Source organism: Coregonus lavaretus (genome assembly GCF_964263955.1).
Source record: "Coregonus lavaretus genome assembly, chromosome: 31".
In the NCBI taxonomy this organism is placed as follows: domain Eukaryota; kingdom Metazoa; phylum Chordata; class Actinopteri; order Salmoniformes; family Salmonidae; genus Coregonus; species Coregonus lavaretus.
In genome coordinates this window covers 35,396,573-35,417,178 of record NC_140018.1, presented here as the reverse complement: position 1 = coordinate 35,417,178, position 20,606 = coordinate 35,396,573, and the positions used below count along the sequence as shown (strand labels likewise).

The window sequence follows — 20,606 nt, the reverse complement described above, 5'->3', positions numbered from 1 at the left end:
ATGGTTCTGAGTTTACAGTTCCATGCTTACAAAAGGGTTGATTGATACACGTCAGATGACAAGCCTTGGTGTTAAACGCAAATAAAACATACAATTAAGGTAGCTCCAATGGTTATGATCAATGAGAACATTTGATCACATGCCTCTAGTTTGTTGCTAAGTCAGGAGTTATTTTGACATGCAAGTAAAGCAAACTGAATTGTTATATAGAACACTTTATTTGACATGTTGGAATAAAACACTACACCCAAAGAATGTAACCAGAAGAAACATTTAAATGATGCTCCTCAAATAGGTCTTTGACATGTCTTTGACCTGTTGAGAGAAAACCTATTAGTTCAGTTATGGGTCTAGGTTTGACAGTGACTGAAAATCTTTTTTTTTTTTTTTTTTTAAACATGCCATACCTCTTTTCGGGTTGTCCTGAGTCACACATTGTCCACTACAGGGGCCGCCAGAGGGACTACTGGCATCACAGATGACCACATCACAATGGACAAAGACCTAGGAATCAAATAGATTTGATCGTGTCAGATAAAAATAAATAAAGGGATGATTGCCACTCAAACATTAACCAATAAAAGAGTGTGAACTTTGTTACCCGTCCACTCGGGTCATCTGCCTCCTTGGTGAAGGAGAACATCTGGACCTCGAAGCGTTTGACGTGAGAGGGGAAGTGGACCCTGGCATCAGCTACCACCGGGTGAAAGACCACAAGGTACGGATCCGCCGGGTTTGCACAGCTGCCAGTGTACAAAGGGACCATGTTAGGAACAAGAAACGCTTTAACCACAACCCCCTTGTGTACGAAGTCTTATGGTGGTGTGTTGGTTTTATTTTCTGTCCGCTCTTCAGAAACAGCCTGATCAGGCTGGCTCGATCTGGCCGTGTCAAAATGTTGACAATAAACATTGTCCATTATGTCCCCTTGTTATGAGATCTACCGTATACATGTGGATGGAACTATTTCAGATTTAAAATAAATGTGCTGCTCAAAACAACACTTATCCCTTTAACAGACTTCAGCTGTGTTTAGACAGGCAGCCCAATTCTGATTTTATTTTTTACCAATTGGTCTTTTGGCCCATTAGATCAGCTCTAGAAAAATCTGATGTAGTAAAAAAAATTAGTTGGGCTGCCTGTGTGAACTCAGCCTTTTTCAAAAAAATTCAAATTAAATTCCTATTACTTACTCAACGCCCTTCATATATAAATAATTTCAACAACAGGGGGTCAAACTAGCAATGCCATATTAGAATGGCAATTTGCATAGCATTTTTACTCAACATAAAACATTACTTTAGATCTACTTCAATGGCTTTTATAGATAGGTAAGCATTGTTAAAATGAGGACTGTCAAATTTCAAACTGTACTTTGTATGTCCAACATGAATATTCAAATTACTTTGCCCAAAATGCATTTATGTGGTGTATAGTGCAATGTCCCTCAAAATGGTTCTTAAAATTCAAAATGATCCAGGTTCTTCTAGACTGTTTCCCACATGTTCCAACTAGCGGGTAGCTACTGGTAACTTTTTGCAACTGTGGTTAATTGTCTCCAATGTTACTTCATGCTTAAGAGTACCTGTGATTGAGCCAGCTAGCTGCTACCATTCAGCTGTTTTTCTAACCTCATCCGAGGCATTAACGTTAGGTGGTTGGTAGCTGCTGCACTTAATTACGGCTACTGATTGCAGTCTGCCAGTTTGGCTTTATACATAGTTTAAGCCTTACTCGACAAAGCCCAAGCTATGTATTTAGATTGTAGTTAGGTACTATAGGTAGGCATCGTGGGCTGTATATTATTAAGTAGTATAGGTAGGCATCGTGGGCTGTTGTGGGTAGCTGTTGTGTAGTTATTGTAGGTTACTTTTGTATTCGGCGGTGCCGGATGTAGCACGAAGCTAGCTAGCTAACTCACCTCCTGGATTAGCTGGCGAGTTGCTATTAGCAACGGTTGCAACTAAAAACAATATCCTTTTAGCCAGCTACATTCGTTCGCAGCGACGCCGTTTTCAAACAAAGTCAACACAGTAGCCATTGCTAGCCAGCCAACACTACCAGCTGGCTGTACTGTGGTAGCTAAATACAGTATCTTTGTGCTAGCTACCCAACGTTTAATCATTGCTGCGTTATGAAAGGTAAGCTTGGCTTCTTATATGGTGTTGAGTTAAGCTTAAACCATGTATTTAGATTGTAGGTAGGTATTGTAGTTTGGTATTATAGGTAGCTTACTCAGGTAGTTATTGAAGGTTATTGTAGGTAATTATTGTAGGTAAGGACTGTATTCGGCGGACTCCGGCGAAGCACGAGGCTAGCCTACCCACTACTTGGACCAACAAAGCTAGCTAGCTAGCGGGTAGCTACTGGTAACTTTTTGCAACTGTGGTTAATTGTTTCCAATGTTATTTCATGCTTAAGAGTACCTGTGATTGAGCCAGCTAGCTGCTACCATTCAGCTGTTTTTCTAACCTCATCCGAGGCATTAACGTTAGGTGGTTGGTAGCTGCTGTACTTAATTACAGCTACTGATAACAGTCTGCTGTAGTTTACAACAATTCTAATTTCTAAAGTGGAAGTTGGGAGAGTTTTACTCGGGTGGTTCAGTGAAACAATTATAGTTTCTGAGGTGGAAGTTGGGAGAGATATATATATATATATATTTTTTTTTTTTTTGGTGAGGGAGGCCTGCTCTCTCCTTTCCCTGATGTTTAGTTTATTTCATCCCGATCCTCTGCATTATTGTAGCCATCTGCTGCAGCCTGTCAACTATGCCTCTGCCTATCCCTGTTCTCTCCTCTCCGCACAGGCTACACAAACGCCTCACACCGCGTGGCTGCTGCCTCTCTAACCTGGTGGTCCCTGCACGCACCACACACCTGGAGTTCCAGGTCTCAGGCAGCCTCTGGAACTGCCGTTCTGCCGCCAACAAGGCTGACTTCATCCCAGCCTATGCTACCCTCCAGTCCCTCGACTTCCTGGCTCTGACGGAAACATGGATTACCACTGAAAACACTGCAACTCCTACTGCTCTCTCCTCGTCTGACCATGTGTTCTCGCATACCCCGAGAGCATCTGGTCAGAGGGGTGGTGGCACAGGAATCCTCATCTCTCCCAAGTGGTCATTCTCTATTTTTCCCCTAACCCATCTGTCTATCTCCTCATTTGAATTCCACGCTGTCACAGTCACTAGCCCATTTAAGCTTAATATCCTTGTCATCTATCGCCCTCCAGGTTCCCTTGGAGAGTTCATCAATGAGCTTGACGCCTTGATAAGTTCCTTTCCTGAGGATGGCTCACCCTTCACAGTTCTGGGGGATTTCAACCTCCCCACGTCTACATTTGACTCATTTCTCTCTGCCTCCTTTCCTTTCCACTCCTCTCCTCTTTTGACCTCACCCTCTCACCATCCCCCCCCACTCACAAGGCAGGCAATACGCTTGACTTCATCTTTAGATGTTGCTCTTCAACTAATCTCACTGCAACTCCCCTCCATGTCTCCGACCACTACTTTGTATCCTTTTCTCTCTCGCTCTCCTCCAACACTACTCACTCTGCCCCTACACAGATGGTAACGCGCCGCCGCAACCGTCGCTCTCTCTCTCCCACTACTCTCTCCTCTTCCATCCTATCATCTCTTCCCTCTGCTCAATCCTTCTCCCTCCAATCTCCTGATTCTGCCTCCTCACCTCCCTTTCTGCATCCTTTGACTCCCTGTGTCCCCTATCCTCCCGGTCGGCTCGGTCCTCCCCTCCAGCTCTGTGGCTTGATGACTCATTGCGAGCTCACAGAACAGAGCTCCGGGCAGCTGAGCGGAAATGGAAGAAAACTAAACTCCCTGCCGACCTGGCATCTTTTCACTCCCTCCTCTCTACATTTTCTTCATCTGTTTCTGCTGCTAAGGCCACTTTCTACCACTCTAAATTCCAAGCATCTGCCTCTAACCCTAGGAAGCTCTTTGCCACATTCTCCTCACTGCTGAATCCCCCCCCCCCCCCCCCCCCCCCCCCCCCTCTCTGTGGATGACTTTGTCAACCATTTTGAAAAGAAGGTTGACGACATCTGATCCTCGTTTGTTAAGTCTAATGACACTGCTGGTCCTGCTCACACTGCCCTACCCTATGCTTTGACTTCTTTCTCCCCTCTCTCTCCAGATAAAATCTTGCGACTAGTGACTGCAGGCCGCCCAACAACCTGCCCGCTTGACCCCATCCCCTCCTCTCTTCTCCAGACCATCTCCGGTGACCTTCTCCCCTACCTCACCTCGCTGATCAACTCATCCTTGACCGCTGGCCATGTCCCTTCCGTCTTCAAGAGAGCGAGAGTTGCACCCCTTCTCAAAAAACCAACACTCGATCCCACTGATGTCAACAACTACAGACCAGTATCCCTTCTTTCTTTTCTTTCCAAAACTATTGAGCGTGCCGTCTTTAGCCAACTCTTGCTATCTCTCTCAGAATGACCTTCTTGATCCAAACCAGTCAGGTTTCAGGACTGGTCCTTCAACTGAGACTGCTCTTCTCTGTGTCACGGAGGCTCTCCGCACTGCTAAAGCTAACTCTCTCTCCTCTGCTCTTGTCCTTCTAGACCTGTCTGCTGCCTTTGATACTGTGAACCATCAGATCCTCCTCTCCACCCTCTCCGAGCTGGGCATCTCCGGCGCGGCTCACTCCTGGATTGCGTCCTACCAAGTGGCGTGGCGAGAAGCTGTCTCCGCACCACGTGCTCTCACCACTGGTGTCCCCCAGGGCTCAGTTCTAGGCCCTCTCCTATTCTCCCTATACACCAAGTCACTTGGCTCTGTCATATCCTCACATGGCCTCTCCTATCATTGCTACGCAGACGACACACAACTAATCTTCTCCTTTCCCCCCCTTCTGATAACCAGGTGGCGAATCGCATCTCTGCATGTCTGGCCGACATCAGTATGGATGACGGATCACCACCTCAAGCTGAACCCTGGCAAGACGGAGCTGCTCTTCCTCCCGGGGAAGGACTGCCCGTTCCATGATCTCGCCATCACGGTTGACAACTCCGTTGTGTCCTCCTCCCAGAGTGTGAAGAGCCTTGGCGTGACCCTGGACAACACCCTGTCGTTCTCCGCCTACATCAAGGCGGTGACCCGATCCTGCAGGTTCATGCTCTACAACAGTCAGAGAGTACGACCCTGCCTTACACAGGAAGCGGCACAGGTCCTAATCCAGGCACTTGTCATCTCCCATCTGGATTACTGCAACTCACTGTTGGCTGGGCTCCCTGCCTGTGCCATTAAACCCCTACAACTCATCCAGAATGCTGCAGCCCGTCTGGTGTTCAACCTTCCCAAGTTCTCTCACGTCACCCCCCTCCTCCGCACACTCCACTGGCTTCCAGTTGAAGCTCGCATCCGTTACAAGACCATGGTGCTTGCCTATGGAGCAGTGAGGGGAACGGCACCTCCGTACCTTCAGGCTCTGATCAGTCCCTACACCCAGGCGAGGGCATTGCGTTCATCCACCTCTGGCCTGCTGGCTCCCCTTCCTCTGCGGAAGCATAGTTCCCGCTCAGCCCAGTCAAAGCTGTTCGCTGCTCTGGCACCCCAATGGTGGAACAAGCTCCCTCACGACGCCAGGACAGCGGAGTCACTCACCACCTTCCGGAGACATTTGAAACCCCACCTCTTTAAGGAATACCTGGGATAGGATAAAGTAATCCTTCTACCCCCCCCCCCCCCGAAAAAAAATAAATAAATTGTAAAGTGGTTATCCCACTGGCTATAGGGTGAATGCATCAATTTGTGAGTCGCTCTGGACTAGAGCGTCTGCTAAATGACGTAAATGTGCCCTTGAGCAAGGCACTTAACCCTAATTGCTCCTGTAAGTCGCTCTGGATAAGAGCGTCTGCTAAATGACTAAAATGTAAATGTAAAAATGTAGATGAGCCAGACAGCCTCGTGTCCACTTGGCCGCCTGAGGCATGGAGCAAATTTTAGCTAGTCTGTATTAAAATATATACACTGACTGTACAAAACATGACAGACTGACCAGGTGAGAGCTATAATCCTTTTTGATGTCGCTTGTTAAAAATCAACTTCAAAAATCAAACTAGATGAAGGTGAGGAGACCGGTTAAAGGATTTGAGCCTTTAGACATGGATTGTGTTTGTGACTGGGCAAGACAAAATATTTAAGTGCCTTTGAACGGGTTACGGTAGTAGGTGCTAGGCGCACTGGTTTGTGTCAAGAACTGCAAAGCTGCTGGGTTTCACACGCAACAGTTTCCCGTGTGTATCAAGAATGGGCCCCCATCCCTGTGGGCCCCCATCCCATGCCCAGATAAATTGAGGCTGTTCTGAGGGCACAACTCAATATTGGGAAGGTCTTCCTAATGTTTGGAATACACACCCACTTCATAAATATATGGTATAATTGCGTGATAGCATTTTCCAAACCCTGTCACCCAGATGAATGGTTTTGACCACTAAAGTTGTGTCACTACACTGCTTAGTGTAACATTAGCTGGAAACCACAAGTGTATCCAGATAATGAAAAGGCACCCGTGAAAAAATATTCAAGGAATGTAGTTGCATGTCTTTTGCAGCATGCATAATCATGGCCAAAGTCATTGTAGCCCATCATTTCACTTCTCCCGAGAGAAGTATGAGCACAGGCTGACTTGGCTTTGCTGTACCGCAGCCTAACTACCAAAGGTTGCAGTGTCCATTACAACGTAGAAATACAGTCATCTTTCAATAGTTATCCAATTTATGGAGGATGCCAAAATGCTAGATACTAAGATGGCGAAGTTAAAGGCCAGTGGTTTCCATCTGTAGCAAAGTTTCCCCCTAAAATCAATGCTTATGACAAATCCAGCTCACTAATCTTTTGAATACAGTGTAGTAAAAATATATTTAAAGCTAAAGACAACATTAGCTAGCTAAATAAGGTTAGCAAGATAGCTAGCTACACTTGAGCGGCATTGGTCATGTTAATCACCTCCAGGTGGAGGTTCCCACACCCAATTATTTATATAAATAATAGTAGCATTCATTCTTCGAGGTGGAAATTAAAAATGCATTTCCTCTAGGACAGGAAATTACATCGCAAGTGGCATCAACTTCCTCTGGGGGGGCCTTTAAACCGATCTTATTCACGTTTCAAACATTAAGTGCCATGCTGCACAGGTGTGAGTCATCCTTTAGGTTTAGTGCAATACTGTGTTTTAACACGAGGTCACTGTTATGCCTGAACTCAACCCAAAACCAACAAGTAGTATTCAGTCAGTGTTAAGAACAGTTGTATGAAACCAATCAGAAAGTCAAGCAAAGCTCTCAACCGTGCCAGCCATTCTTAATTTCTAGTCGACTGACCAGCAGTTCGGCATCTGAACTGTGCGTTAGATTGGCACAACACTGAACTGCAGCAAACCAACAGGATAACATTTGGAATACAACACCAAAGTGTCTTAACCTTCACATGCGTGTCCCAAATATCTTTGTCGCCCCAGTGTGAGTTTTTTTTTTTTTTTATGCGTGTGATGTCAGAATGCACTCACTGTTCCAAAACGTGATTGTTAAGCAGGACACTTAACCCGCACTGCCCTCAAACCAAGGCACACTGCCTGATAATTATCTATAGTCTGTTTCAACTTGCCAATTTCTAATTATCTATGTTTTATTTTCAAATGTGTCGCCTCATTAATTCACATAAGTAGCCCATTTCACTGTTGCAGACTATTTATGTTTGAGGCTTTAAATGAGCCGGACAAACTTCTCTTCGAAGAAAGTCCAAGCACTTCCCCAGATAAAGTGTGCAGACATTTGCACAGCTAGTCAGAACTCGCAAACTCTTTCCCCTGGTGCCCGCATTGCGTTCCTATTAAAGTGCCTTATTTTCTGTATAGCATGTTGTCGTTTCTACTGTAGCATACCGTATGTATGGAGTATAATGTATTTACTGTTTTATTCAAGTTTAAGTACTTGTGACAAATCATGCATGCCGATTCTTGCATATATTGTAATGACACGTGTGAAATACTTGAAGGTTGTACTGATTATGAGCTAATGCTAAGCTATTTGCGACTCCCAACGCATTCTGGTTATCACATAAGCGTCTGTCAGACCAAAGATATTAGGTGAAGGGATGTTCACTTAACTGACTTATGGTGTTTAAGACAACTGGGATCTCAGAGTAGCCAATTGTCTTGAATGCACTTTGTTGTTTCAAATTGTTTGATCATCTTGCAACCCTGTTCAGCTTTCGTGCTATGTTAGGCTAGGCAGTAGGCTTGTATTTGGGGTGATGACTATTTGCATTGTGATTAGTTTAACACTGTAAACGACTAGTCAAGTCACGTGCTCCGGATCTTGTAGACGCCGTAACAAGTATATATCAAAGATATGTAATATGCTGAAGAGTGCCCAGAATCTCCCATAAGTGTTCAGTTGGGTTGAGATCTGGTGACAGCATATGGCTTACATTGTTTTTATGCTCAACCCATTGTGACCGGTGGATGGGGCTTTGTCATCTTGTGGTGGCATAGCCATGGTAGCCAAAGGAAAAGGCCAAAATCCAACAAGTTACCCATTAATGATGAGATTCCATCTGGGTCGGGAGTCGCGGTCCTCGTTGAGGGTGGCCCAGCAGTGGTCAAGCACCAGCGCTACCTGGGGGTCAGTGGAACTGGTCAGCTCCGCCTCGAAGTGCAGAGGCTGTTTCAGGTACCTCACCAATGGATAGTCCTCCTCCTGGTGGAACGTGTTATAGGAGGCATCTGGAACACAGAACGAGACAACCGGATAGTGTTCAGTGGGCACAAAACAGGAAGGTACCATCTGAACTTGTCCATTAAGAAATGCTCGTTTTGGGATACTGTTGTGCCCCAATAAACACAACCCATTTATAGCTAACGCTATCCCAACTAGAGGCTGACGAATTCCCAAATCAACTCCTAGCCACACCTGTAGATCTAAGATTGTTGGATAAATGGACACAATATGGATTGGAAACATTTCCACCAAGCCAATCAGAATGCAAGAGTAACATACCATAATAATGCTTACATTTTGGGAATGGTTTTGTACAATTTATCAATGTACCAAAGGAGACCTTCCAAGTTCTCCAATATTATATTCAATTTTCAGGAGTTACTAGAATTTAGAGGTAAAGTTGAAATTCTGAATTTGTGCACTCTTACCCTGCGCGAGTCTCATTCTGACCATTATTCGACCGGTCCCAGTCTCGGCAACAGGCTCGTTGTGCAGCCTAGTACGGAAGGCCAATGTGTGAGTGATGTTGACCACATAGTAGCAGGAAATCTTTAACCTAAGAGGGATGGTAGACAACGTCAATAGGGGAAACATCAAGCAGTGAGTGGACACAGGCCTACACTGGTAGAAGAGGCACATTTGCCCTGTATACAAAGTTAAAGTATTGAGCAATTAGTTTAAAAAAAAATCTATTAGCTACAATTGTGATGTGTAATGCACTTACTGATATTCTTCCGCTGAAGAAGTATTGGAGTTAATCTTCACCTCAAGTTCATCTGGCAAGGAGATTTCGTTCTCATACAGCATGACATTGTTGATAAACTATGTAATAGAGGGGCATTGACTTATTACAGCCTGCAGAAGCAAACAGTCTGTAAATACAGTACCCATCACCTCAGGGTAATACAGTAATTTTACCTTCCTGGTGGTGCCACACGAGTTAACAGTGAAGTGGAAGTAGGCGAAGCGGTCGTCGCTGTAGGTGGGGCCACAGGCAGGGTCGCTCAGGGTCAGCAGACCGGGGTTCAGACTGGGAGCAGTCTCCACCTTCACCGCCAGCGCAGTCATCGTCCCGTTAGAGAAACACTCTTGGGGGGGGCAAAGGACAGGTAGCTATCAGACCTGGGTTCAAATAGTATTTGTTTATTGCCAATACTTAATTGAGCTTACCTAGCACAATAGAACAGCACCCAAAGTGCAAATCATGGCCATCTGGCACTATTAGTCTCAAACAGTAATTGGAAGGAACCCAGGTTTGGTAGCCATATCATATGACTAGTTATCTGAATTAATTGTTTGAGAACCAACCAGTCAGTGTTTTGAGGAAGCTGCAAGCCAGGGAAAAGTATTTGAGGGTCATGTTGTTGTAAGGATTCAAGAGAGCCACATCCAGTCTGCTCCTGACAGAGGACGAGTGAACCGACTGAGAACCGATGGGAGAGTTCATTAGTATGCATGTATACAGGGTAAGTAAAGCGAGGCTAGTTGCGTCAATTTGGTTAACATGTTGTTTTGGGAGAGCATCGTACCTCAAACACTGCGTCCGGCGAAGAGAAGGGTAACGTGATGGTGAAGTTTGCGTCGCCCTCTGTTAAATACTGTTGAGCAAGCTCATTGCTAAGCAGCCGCTTGCCAACCAAGACCACGAAAAAGGGCTCTTGGTTCCTGTAGTCCACGGTGATGTAGAAGTTCTCCTGATCACAGTTGCCAGTGACTGAGGGTGGCACTACAAGGACAAACAGGGTTGTGTTCATTAAGCACAAAAAACATGGAGGTACTACTTGAACTTGTCCAAGAAGAAACCCTTGTTCTCAGTTGAAAATGTTTTGCTATGGTGTGACTAAATGACCACGATCCTGGCAAATCAGGAACAGGACACTGGGTCCAAATACTCTAAAGCTTAATACTGTCTTTGAAGAGAACGCATAGGAAAAAACCTACGGTATGGCTAGTTGGGCTTTTAAGTCAACCATCTGGCTTTCACTGCCAATTTCCTTTCAGATTAATCATTAAACGAGAGGAAACCATTCAAGAGTAGTTTAGCGTAGTCCAGAGACCACAGTTAGATACCAATGTCCAGCAGTACAGCATCCACAACAGCAGAGTGAGAGAAAGTGGTGTACTCTGGCAAGATGACCAGGCCGTAGATCAGCTGTAGAGTGAAGGTTGTGACACCTTGTTCCGGCCTTTTCTGTAGTGAAGTTAAGAGCATTGGTCAATTGATAACAGAACTCTATTCAACAGCAAGTGATAACTAAGTACATATGGGGACTATTAAAAACGATATACTACAAAAAGTAATGTTGCCCTCATTCCTCTAACTTGTAGATCTATCATAAAATCAAGCACTATTGGCAAGTGAAAACGCATACTACTGCCAAAATAATGGAAACACTTGAGTAAATGAGGGATAGAAAGTATTTTTGGTACATTCTCTCCATTATTTATATTTTGTTGTTCACCCACTTTAGGGCATGCACAAATTACTGCATGTGACTTTGCTTTTACAGAAACACACCTCCTGAAAGACCACCGGGTCTGAGAAGGGCACCTCCATCCTGAAGGTCTTCAAGGTGTTGTCCAGGGATCGCTGCTCCTGAACATTGAAGCCTCTGGCGTTGCACTCTGCAACAGTTAGCACCACGGTGGGAAAGGTGATGTTCAGCAGCGCCACATCAAGGTTGAAGGTCCCCAACTCAAACACAAACACTGCCTGCTCAGGAACTGCGTCTAAGGGCGTGTCTGTTCAGTGGCAAACAAAAGAAAACATTTTGAATTGAGTTACAATGGAATTCGAAAATGAGCATTTGTTATTGGAGAAGTCCGGGTAAGGCCTCCCCGTTTCAATACATTTTCTTCAGTTGTGCCTAATGAACGACCCAGGCGTCCCAACTTCCCGTAGGCCCAAAAGCACCATTAAACTAAACTCACAGTTGCGAACTTGTGGCGGCCTGGCCATCGGAGGTGTTGTGATAGGGAAGAGGACTTTGTATCTGGTGTCCTCGTGTGCCACCTCCTCGATCCACAACAACTCAAGCATGGGCTCAATGGTGTAAGTGACAAAGTACTGGTTATCCTGAATATGGCTCTGTACGGGAGAGACAAGTGATGCATTTAGGAATGTCTGATCAAAATCAGGCTGTAATACACAATTGAGTGCAACATGTAAAATGTTCCTCATAAGCCAGAATGTTAAATAAAATTTAGAAGCTTACTCTACCGGTTATCTGTGTGGTTTGTCCTTCAGCCTCTCGTAATTTAAGACAAAATATCCAAAGGAAAGTATTGTTTACCAGACTTGAGGTGGTAGGTATATGTTGTCGGCTTGTATTTTCAGTCAACGGACTCACAAAGTAAATACTTGCACAATATGTAAATAGCAGAGCGTAACCGAACGTTGCTTGCATTCAGCGGCAAACCTACCAGCTCTAAAAAGTTGGGTCAACAATACTTTCCTGTGGATATTTTCTCAAATTTCAAGCGGCCGCATGACAAACTGCACAGACAAGCGGTAGAGTAAGTTTTAGTCAACTTTCTGGCTTGTAAGGAACATTTACACGATTTTGCAATCCAACGTGTCAGGCTGTATATACCAATTGTGTATTAGCCTGATTAAATCAGACAATTAGTAATTTTGCGCAAGAAACATTTTACACAAGACAATGTTTCTAGGAGTTTCCCCATCTCTCATGGGAAAAGGGTTACCGCAAAGCACTGACAACTGCTGCTGTAAAAAGGGCTATATAAATAAGATTTGATTGATTTACAATTAACAGAACATTCGTCATCCCATGCTGACCTTGAAATAGCCGCCAACCGCCCCCACCGGAATTTCAACAATAATATGAGCCTCCGTGACTAAAACCGAGTAGTTTCTGGCAGCCATTTCCTCAGTGTCCAGCCTCTTAGCGTCAATTCCCATGTAGACCTCCAACATGGTGAAGGCATCAGAGGAGATAAGTGGGTCTATGTGCCTGGGCATGTACCAGGTGATCACTTCTGGGGTAAATTCCACTGCCCCTGCAGTGAAACAAGAAGCCAAGGTCATGTTCAGTAGGCCAGTGCACATGTAACAGAACATTTTGCAACTGAAAACAAATGTGCCCCAATTGGAAAAATTGTTAGTTCCTCCCCATTTCAAAACATTTTCCCCACTGAACAATACCCAGATACTGACAGAAACTACATAAAACACAAATGAAAGTCTTGTCTAGAGCCAATTAATAACAGGATCGTAATTCTCCCCAAGTTCCGCCATTATTTCACACTCAACCTGGTGTTGGACAAACAGCCGTTGCATCTACTCGAGTAACCAGCCACTTCTGCGCAAAGAAGGTTGAGGTTGAGAGCACCCTCATCGGAACCCCAGCTACCTGTTCAGGGGGCAACCACACCAGGGCCGTGTTCAGTAGGGCACACCGTATTAAAATATGTTGCAAAAAAGTTGGTTCTTTATCAAGTTCAGGTAGGGCCACTGTTTCCAAATGGTCTCTCTACTGAACATGACCCAGTTATAAAACCAGGGTGGGGGGGGGGGGAGCTCATGGAAGAAGTCATCTTACATTCTGGAGGTACGTCTCCTCTGCATTATGGGGGCTTCTTAACACTAGCCTTGTGGGAGTGTTGGCTATTGCATAGCCCTTTCTTTGGACCTCATCCACCTTCATGACCTTCTTGCTAGGACTAAAGACCACTGCTGTCATTTTGTATCCTGAAGCAACAGCCTGTCTCAAGAAATTGAAACAAATTGTCAACAAACAAATTCTGTTCAGCGCCATCCTTACATTTTTGTAGTGAAATTACAGATACTGAAATATGGCTACCTCAGCTCCTCTCCGGAGGTCGCCGCTCCTTGCTTTCGGGCCTCCAATTGGCTGCTCAGGGAAGGTTTGGATGTCTGGAAGAGTCCTTCTGACAGACACCTAGGGGAGAAAGGCCATTATTCCCTAACCATTTTCTCCCTCCCGTACAATAAGAAATCAAGTCAAAGGCCATTTCTCAATCTGTGTCCACTCTCCTCAAATGCATTGAGAATAGGCCAAGAGTCCTCTCCTCTAAAGTTGTCCTATGTGCAGTTTGAAGAGGCGAGCAGAATCAAGGACACACAGTTGAGAAAGGGCCAAGGCCTCTACTTTGTTTCATAGAAGCAGACTAAATTAAACACTGGAGAGTTATAGGTCTAGACAGATCATTCATACAGGCAGTTAGGACAAGCTCGACTGGAAACATCTCCATTGGGGCATGCTCTGCTCACTTGCCTCCATGTAGTTGCGGTCGCACAGAATCTCTCGGGAGGACCAGCGGGTGTAGCTACAAGTTTTGCCCACTCTATACACAGGGTCTTCAGTCAAGTGGTTTCCTGGCAGCCTAAACTGTATGACCAAGCTGAACATCTTATCATCCTAAAATGAAGGAAATGCCTTTCATTATATAGCAGAAAATAAATAATTCAGTTGACATTCATGCCAGTTATAGACTATGGCAAAATTGTCTATGAACGCAGCTGCCACTGTATTGAAGCAACACTACACTTTACTATGGGAGATGGGCTCAGTAGTACACATCACTGCATTCTGTATCAGAAAGTAGGCTGGCCCTATGAAGTCTCATATCAATACATTGTACTGTTTTTAGAGTGCTCCTCAATACACTTCCGCTGTACTTTACTGTTAACTTACAGGTACGAGATACCAGACCCAGTCTCAGGGATGGCTAACTACGGAGATCATGTCGATAGCCAGGGTTAAGTAAATCTGCTAAAATGTTTTTGCCACCTTACTTGTGGAATAATCTAAGGCTCTAAAATTTGATGAATTAGTGCCTCTACAGCAATTCAAAAGGCTGATTGAGGTCCTTTTTACTGAATAATGTCTTTGTTTTCAATGATTGTTTTTCTTGTATTGATGTGAATATTGAGGTGTCTCTAGGGCTCATCTGTAAAAGAGAGCTTGGTCTCAGCATGACGCCATGTCAAAATAATGTTAAATAAAATGGTTGCAATTGCAGTGAAATTGCAACAAAATGTCAATTTGAAGTTCAAGCAAACACTAGTGTTTATAGTATTACCATGTTTCGGGAAAAGCAGTTTTGAAGAGAAGCAAAAAACATGGCATTCCCCATGGGGTCGAATTTAAAGCTGAATCCACACTGAGTAGCAAGTCCGGGCGTCAGGTGTAGGATTTTCGTGTTATCTGTTAGGGATGAGATGGTGTGAAAACAATAGTTAACAAACAAAATCAAACCATGAATTAGGAAAGATTCATAAAAGAGAGTCAAACTCACTAAAAACAGCATCAACTTCAAACTCTTCTTCAAAATGAGGAGCCACACTCAAACGTATAACGTTACCCAGGCATTCAGCATTGAGGTCATCTGGAACGGGAAAAGTTAGTCAATCAAAACAAATATTGTCCAACGTTTAGTGCTTGAATATGCCGGGTGCAAATTGCATACTTATAGAAGATGTCTGAAGTGGTTGTATGCCCACAGCTACCATCAACAGGGAAAACAACCTGTAAGGCATTAAAAAAATATTAAGATTGATTTAAAGGAGGAAGGACACACACAATTCAGATGTTTGCATCGCATAAGACTAGTCTAGGCTTGTTACTACTTACCCTGAGGCAAAAAAACAAACCATTGTAGATTTGTTTCGATAAAATACACAGCTACAGAACCTAATATTTGACAGATGCCCAGGGGTATTCAACTCTTACCCTACGACAGGGTTGCCCAGACTAAGTTCTCTGGACCCCAAGCGGTGCACGTTTTGTTTGTTTTCCCCTAGCACTACACAGCTGATTCAAATAATCAACTAATCATCAGCTTTGATAATTTGAATCAGCTGTTTAGTGTTAGGGCAAAAACCAAAACGTACACAAAGTTTGGGAAACGCTGTTCTACGAGGTCTGGAGCCTGCTGGTTTTCTGTTCTACCTGATAATTAATTGCACCCACCTGGTGTCCCAGGTCTACATCAGTCCCTGATTAGAAGAGAACAACGAAGAAAGGCAGTGGAACCGGTTTTGAGATCCAGAGTTGAGTTTGAGGGCTATAGCCAATCCTGCTCACCCGATACAGAACCAATCAGTCGGTTTAATCGAGAACAATCATCAGAAATCACGCAATATGAATCAGACAGTGGGGCGCCGCCTGACCACTAGATGGTCAGAAGGTTCAAATCAACGTTTCATATCGTAATTTCCGAGTAGGCAAAAAGCATAAACCACGGCTGTTATTACACCCCATATACGTTGGTGGCAGTAATGACAATTTGTATTGTGCTGTAACTAAAACTAGAAGAAGATCTTCTGACGTCCTTTCCATTCGTCAAAGGTACTTAATCGTAGTATATATATATTTTTAAAACTGTGATTTAAGGGCAGCGATATGGTATACATAGAAAATACAAACAGACAATACAAACAGAAAATATATATACAGTGCGTGTGAATGTAGTAAGTTATGGAGGTAAGGCAATAAATGGGCCATAGTGCAAAATAGTTACAATTTCGTATTAACACTGGAATGATAGATGTGCAAAAGATGATGTGCAAATAGAGATACTGGGGTACAAAATAAATAACAATATGGGGATGAGGTAGTTGGGTGGGCTAATTTCAGAATGGCTGTGTACAGGTCCAGTGATCGGTAAGCTGCTCTGACAACTGACACTTAAAGTTAGTGAGGGAGATAAGAGTCTCCAGCTTCAGAGATTTTTGCAGTTCGTTACAGTCATTGGCAGCAGAGAACTGGAAGGAATGGCGGCCAAAGGAGGTGTTGGCTTTGGGGATGACCAGTGAGATATACCTGCTGGAGCGCAGACTACGGGTGAGTGTTGCTATGGTGACCGGTGAGCTAAGGTAAGACAGAGATTTGCCTAGCAGTGATTTATAGATGACCTGGAGCCAGTGGGTTTGGTGACGAATATGTAGTGAGGGCCAGCCAACAAGAGCGTACAGGTCACAATGGTGGGTAGTATATGGGGCTTTGGTGACAAAACGGATGGCACTGTGATAGACTACATCCAATTTGCTGAGTAGAGTGTTGGAGGCTATTTTGTAAATGACATCAACGAAGTCAAGGATCGGTAGGATAGTCAGTTTTACGAGGGCATGTTTGGCAGCATGAGTGAACGAGGCTTTGTTACGAAATAGGAAGCCAATTCTAGATCTAACTTTTGATTGGAGATGCTTAATGTGAGTCTGGAAGGAGAGTTTACAGTCTAACCAGACACCTAGGTATTTGTAGTTGTCCACGTACTCTAGGTCAGACCCGCCGAGAGTAGTGATTCTAGTCGGGTGGGCTGGTGCAAGCAGCGTTCGGTTGAAGAGCATGCATTTAGTTTTACTAGTGTTTAAGAGCAGTTGGAGGCTACGGAAGGAGTGTTGTATGGCGTTGAAGCTCGTTTGGAGGTTTGTTAATACAGTGTCCAATGAAGGGCCAGATGTATACAAAATGGTGTCGTCCGCATAGAGGTGGATCCGAGCTTCACCAGCAGTAAGAGCAACATCATTGATATACACAGAGAATAGAGTCGGCCCGAGAATTGAACCCTGTAGCGCCCCCATAGAGAAGGCCAGAGGTCCAGACAACAGGCCCTCCGATTTGACACATTGAACTCTATCTGAGAAGTAGTTGGTGAACCAGGTGAGGCAGTCATTAGAGAAACCAAGGATATTTAGTACGCCAATAAGAATGCAGTGGTTGACAGAGTCGAAAGCCTTGGCCAGGTCGATGAAGACTGCTGCGCAGTACTGTCTTTTGTCTTGAGCGTGGCTGAGGTGCACCCATGACCAGCTCGGAAACCGGATTGCATAGCGGAGAAGTTACGGTGGGAATCGAAATGGCCGGTGATCTGTTTGTTAACTTGGCTTTCAAATACTTTCGAAAGGCAGGGCAGGATGGATATAGGTCTGTAACAGTTTGGATCTAGAGTGTCACCCCCTTTGAAGAGGGGGATGACCGCGGCAGCTTTCCAATCTCTGGGGGATCTCAGACGTTACGAAAGACAGGTTGAACAGGCTAGAAATAGGGGTTGCGACAATTTCTTCTGCTAATTTTAGAAAGAAAGGGTCCAGATTGTCTAGCCCAGCTGATTTGGTGGCCGGGGTAGTGGTAGCCAGGTGGAATGCATGGCCAGCCGTAGCAAAATGCTTGTTGATATTCTCGATTATTGTAGATTTATCGGTGGTGACAGTGTTTCCTAGCCTCAGTGCAGTGGGCAGTTGGGATCTACAGTGAAATAGTACAATAAGAAATAACCGAAACAGCAATAAGCAAGGCATATTGAAATGGGAGAGAGGCATAAAGCAATCACAGGTGTTATTCGAGAGCTAAGACAACAGCTGGTAATGGCGACAAAGTTTGGGCTGAGGCTGAACATAAACAGGATGCGGTACCGTATAAAGGAACAGTCCAGCAGGCATTAGCTGTATAGCTGAGTTATCATAAGGTCCGGTGAACAGCAATAGGAGAGTTTGGAGGTAGTTCGGGGGCTGCTATAGCACTAGCGAGCAAGAGGCCAAGGCTAGCATGTGCTAGCGGGCCGGGGCTAGCAGATTGATCTTCGTGGTCGACGTCGTAACTGGAAACCTTTTGTAATCACATCAGACGATTTTGTCGGCAGACCAGTCGTGTTGGATCGGCGGGGCTCCGTGTCAACACAAGGAGGTCCAGTCCGGTTGACAGAGAGGTAGATAGCTGGGAGAAGGCCCTGGCTCGCGGCTGATTAGCCAACAACAACGTCCATTTGATTACAGCTATCTAGCTACGATGATCCGGTGATAAAGGTCCAGTGAATCAGTGAGTCCGGCAGAAAAAACGATATGTTCTGGGTCGATAATGCGCTGTGCAGACAGTGCAGACTGGCGGATAATGGTCCAGGCTAGAGCTGGCTGGTAGGTAGTGCAGGCCACGGACAATGGTGAGAAACCGCTAGCGGTGGCTAATGGCAAGTAGCTAGTTAGCTGGCTACTCCCGTCCGGTAGACAGAGAGGTAGATAGCCGGGATATGGGCCTGGCTCAAGGCTAACTGGTGCTTGCTTCAGGGGCAGTGGTGATTAGCCAAACAGCAACATCCAATTCGGTTGGGGCTAGCTAGTTGCGATCCGGTGTTAATGTCCAGTGATTCAGTTATTCCGGCAGAAAATCCGATGTTCTGGGTGAAAACTGCTAACGGTGGCTAATAGCAAGTAGCTAGTTAGCTGGCTAGCTGGTATCAACTGGAGATTCTAGATAAAAGGTAAGTCAATAATAGAATCCGTTCCACATTGAGTGAGGCGGGTTGCAGGAAAGTATATTTTGTAGAAGGATGAAAAGTGTGATAGGGAAATATGTACAAAAAAATACAAAAAACAGGCTATTTACACAGACACACAACCAAGAACACGACCGCACTGCTATGCCATCTTGGAAGTGGAAGATGGCCAAGTGATAGAACATTTGATAGAAAATAAAGATCTGGTGTGCCTGAATGATGGCCGACGGACCAGGATTGATGTAGCCACAGGGAAAGAGTCTGCCTTGGACCTCACTCTGGTATCTAGTGCGATGGCAGGAATATGTGAGTGGGAGGTATGGGAGGAGTCGACAGTAGGGAGTGATCATTAACCCATTGTATTCACAGTAGGCCGGAGGGAGGAGGAGGTGTTAGTGGATGGAGTAGGCAGGTGGGTGTTTGGAAGGGCAAAGTGGGATCAGTTTCAGGAGCTGAGTGAGCAGGTGATGGCTCAGGTGGATATGAGAGGGGATGTAGATAGTATGAATAACTGGGTGAGAACAGCGTTAGTGGGGGCAGCTACTGATGCTATACCTAAGAGTTCAGGGAGGAGGAGGAGGAGGAGGAAAGCAGTCCCATGGTGGACGGAGGAATGTGGGGCAATGGTGAGGATTAGGAACAGTGCATTTAGAATATTGAAAAGGACGCATAACTTCCAACATCTGATTCAGTATAAGCAGGCCCAGGCCCTGGTGAGGAGATCTATCCATCAGGCAAAGAGGTCATGTTGGCATCGGTTCTGTGACACCATTGGAAGGGCGACACCTGTGGGAGAAGTGTGGGGGATGATTAAGAGGATGAATGGGATTATCCAGTGTTGATGAGTGGGGAGGATGTGGCAGTAACAGATGAGGAGAAAGCAGAGATGATGGCCAAAGCATTTGTCCAAGTGCATAGCTCTGCAAATCTGTCAAAGGAGGGGCAGAGGGGGAAAGAGAACACAAGAGATGAGCATCCTGGAGTGCTGGAAAGGAGGGAGGATGTAAATTATGCGTTGAATGCACCATTTACCAGGGCTGAGGTGAAAAGAGCAATAGGTAAGGGTGGGTTAACTTCACCTGGGAAAGATGAGGTGTGCTATGTTATGTTGGCCGATCTTAGTGATGAGGCACTGGATAAGGTATTGGTGTCGTACAATAGAGTGTGGGAGGAGGGGAACTACCAGGCAGTTGGAAGGAGGCAGTAGTGGTACCAATCCGGAAGCCCGGGAAGGATCCAACGAAGCCAACAAGCTATCGGCCAATAGCTTTAACATCATATGTACAGTGGGGAGAACAAGTATTTGATACACTGCCAATTTTGCAGGTTTTCCTACTTACAAAGCATGTAGAGGTCTGTAATTTTTTTATCAAAGGTACACTTCAACTGTGAGAGACGGAAGTTAAAACAAAAATCCAGAAAATCACAATGTATGATTTTAAAGTAATTAATTTGCATTTTATGGCATGACATAAGTATTTGATACATCAGAAAAGCAGAATTTAAAGGTTTCTGTACCAAATATTGTTTGCAATTACAGAGATCATACGTTTCCTGTAAGTCTTGACCAGGTTTGCACACACTGCAGCAGGGATTTTGGCCCA

The 20,606-nt window shown here is 44.9% G+C and overlaps 1 protein-coding gene across 1 annotated transcript; it reads right to left on the bottom strand.

Annotated features, from left to right (window-relative positions):
* Window positions 1-213: 213 nt before the first annotated feature.
* On the bottom strand, window positions 214-15,087 carry LOC311106463 (uncharacterized protein). Its single transcript, XM_084148799.1, has 19 exons — window positions 15,028-15,087; window positions 14,812-14,936; window positions 14,004-14,147; window positions 13,569-13,667; window positions 13,308-13,469; window positions 13,019-13,118; window positions 12,545-12,765; window positions 11,677-11,833; window positions 11,264-11,487; window positions 10,816-10,936; window positions 10,275-10,471; window positions 10,054-10,168; window positions 9,664-9,833; window positions 9,470-9,567; window positions 9,174-9,301; window positions 8,561-8,750; window positions 602-743; window positions 408-504; window positions 214-315 (listed from the first exon to the last, which is right to left on the bottom strand). Exons 2-19 carry the CDS (start codon window positions 14,863-14,865, stop codon window positions 242-244), a joined length of 2,493 nt encoding a protein of 830 aa, XP_084004925.1. The 5' UTR covers window positions 14,866-14,936; window positions 15,028-15,087; the 3' UTR covers window positions 214-241.
* Between the last annotated feature and the right edge of the window lie 5,519 nt (window positions 15,088-20,606).

Coding starts and splice junctions, on each gene's coding strand:
- LOC311106463 (XM_084148799.1), bottom strand. CDS start 14,865: ATGGGGAATGCCATGTTTTTTGCTTCTCTTCAAAACTGCTTTTCCCGA. Junction 14,148..14,811: donor ACTGCTTTTCCCGAAACATG/GTAATACTATAA, acceptor CCTTCATTTTAG/GATGATAAGATGTTCAGCTT. Junction 10,937..11,263: donor ACCCGGTGGTCTTTCAGGAG/GTGTGTTTCTGT, acceptor ACTTCACTACAG/AAAAGGCCGGAACAAGGTGT.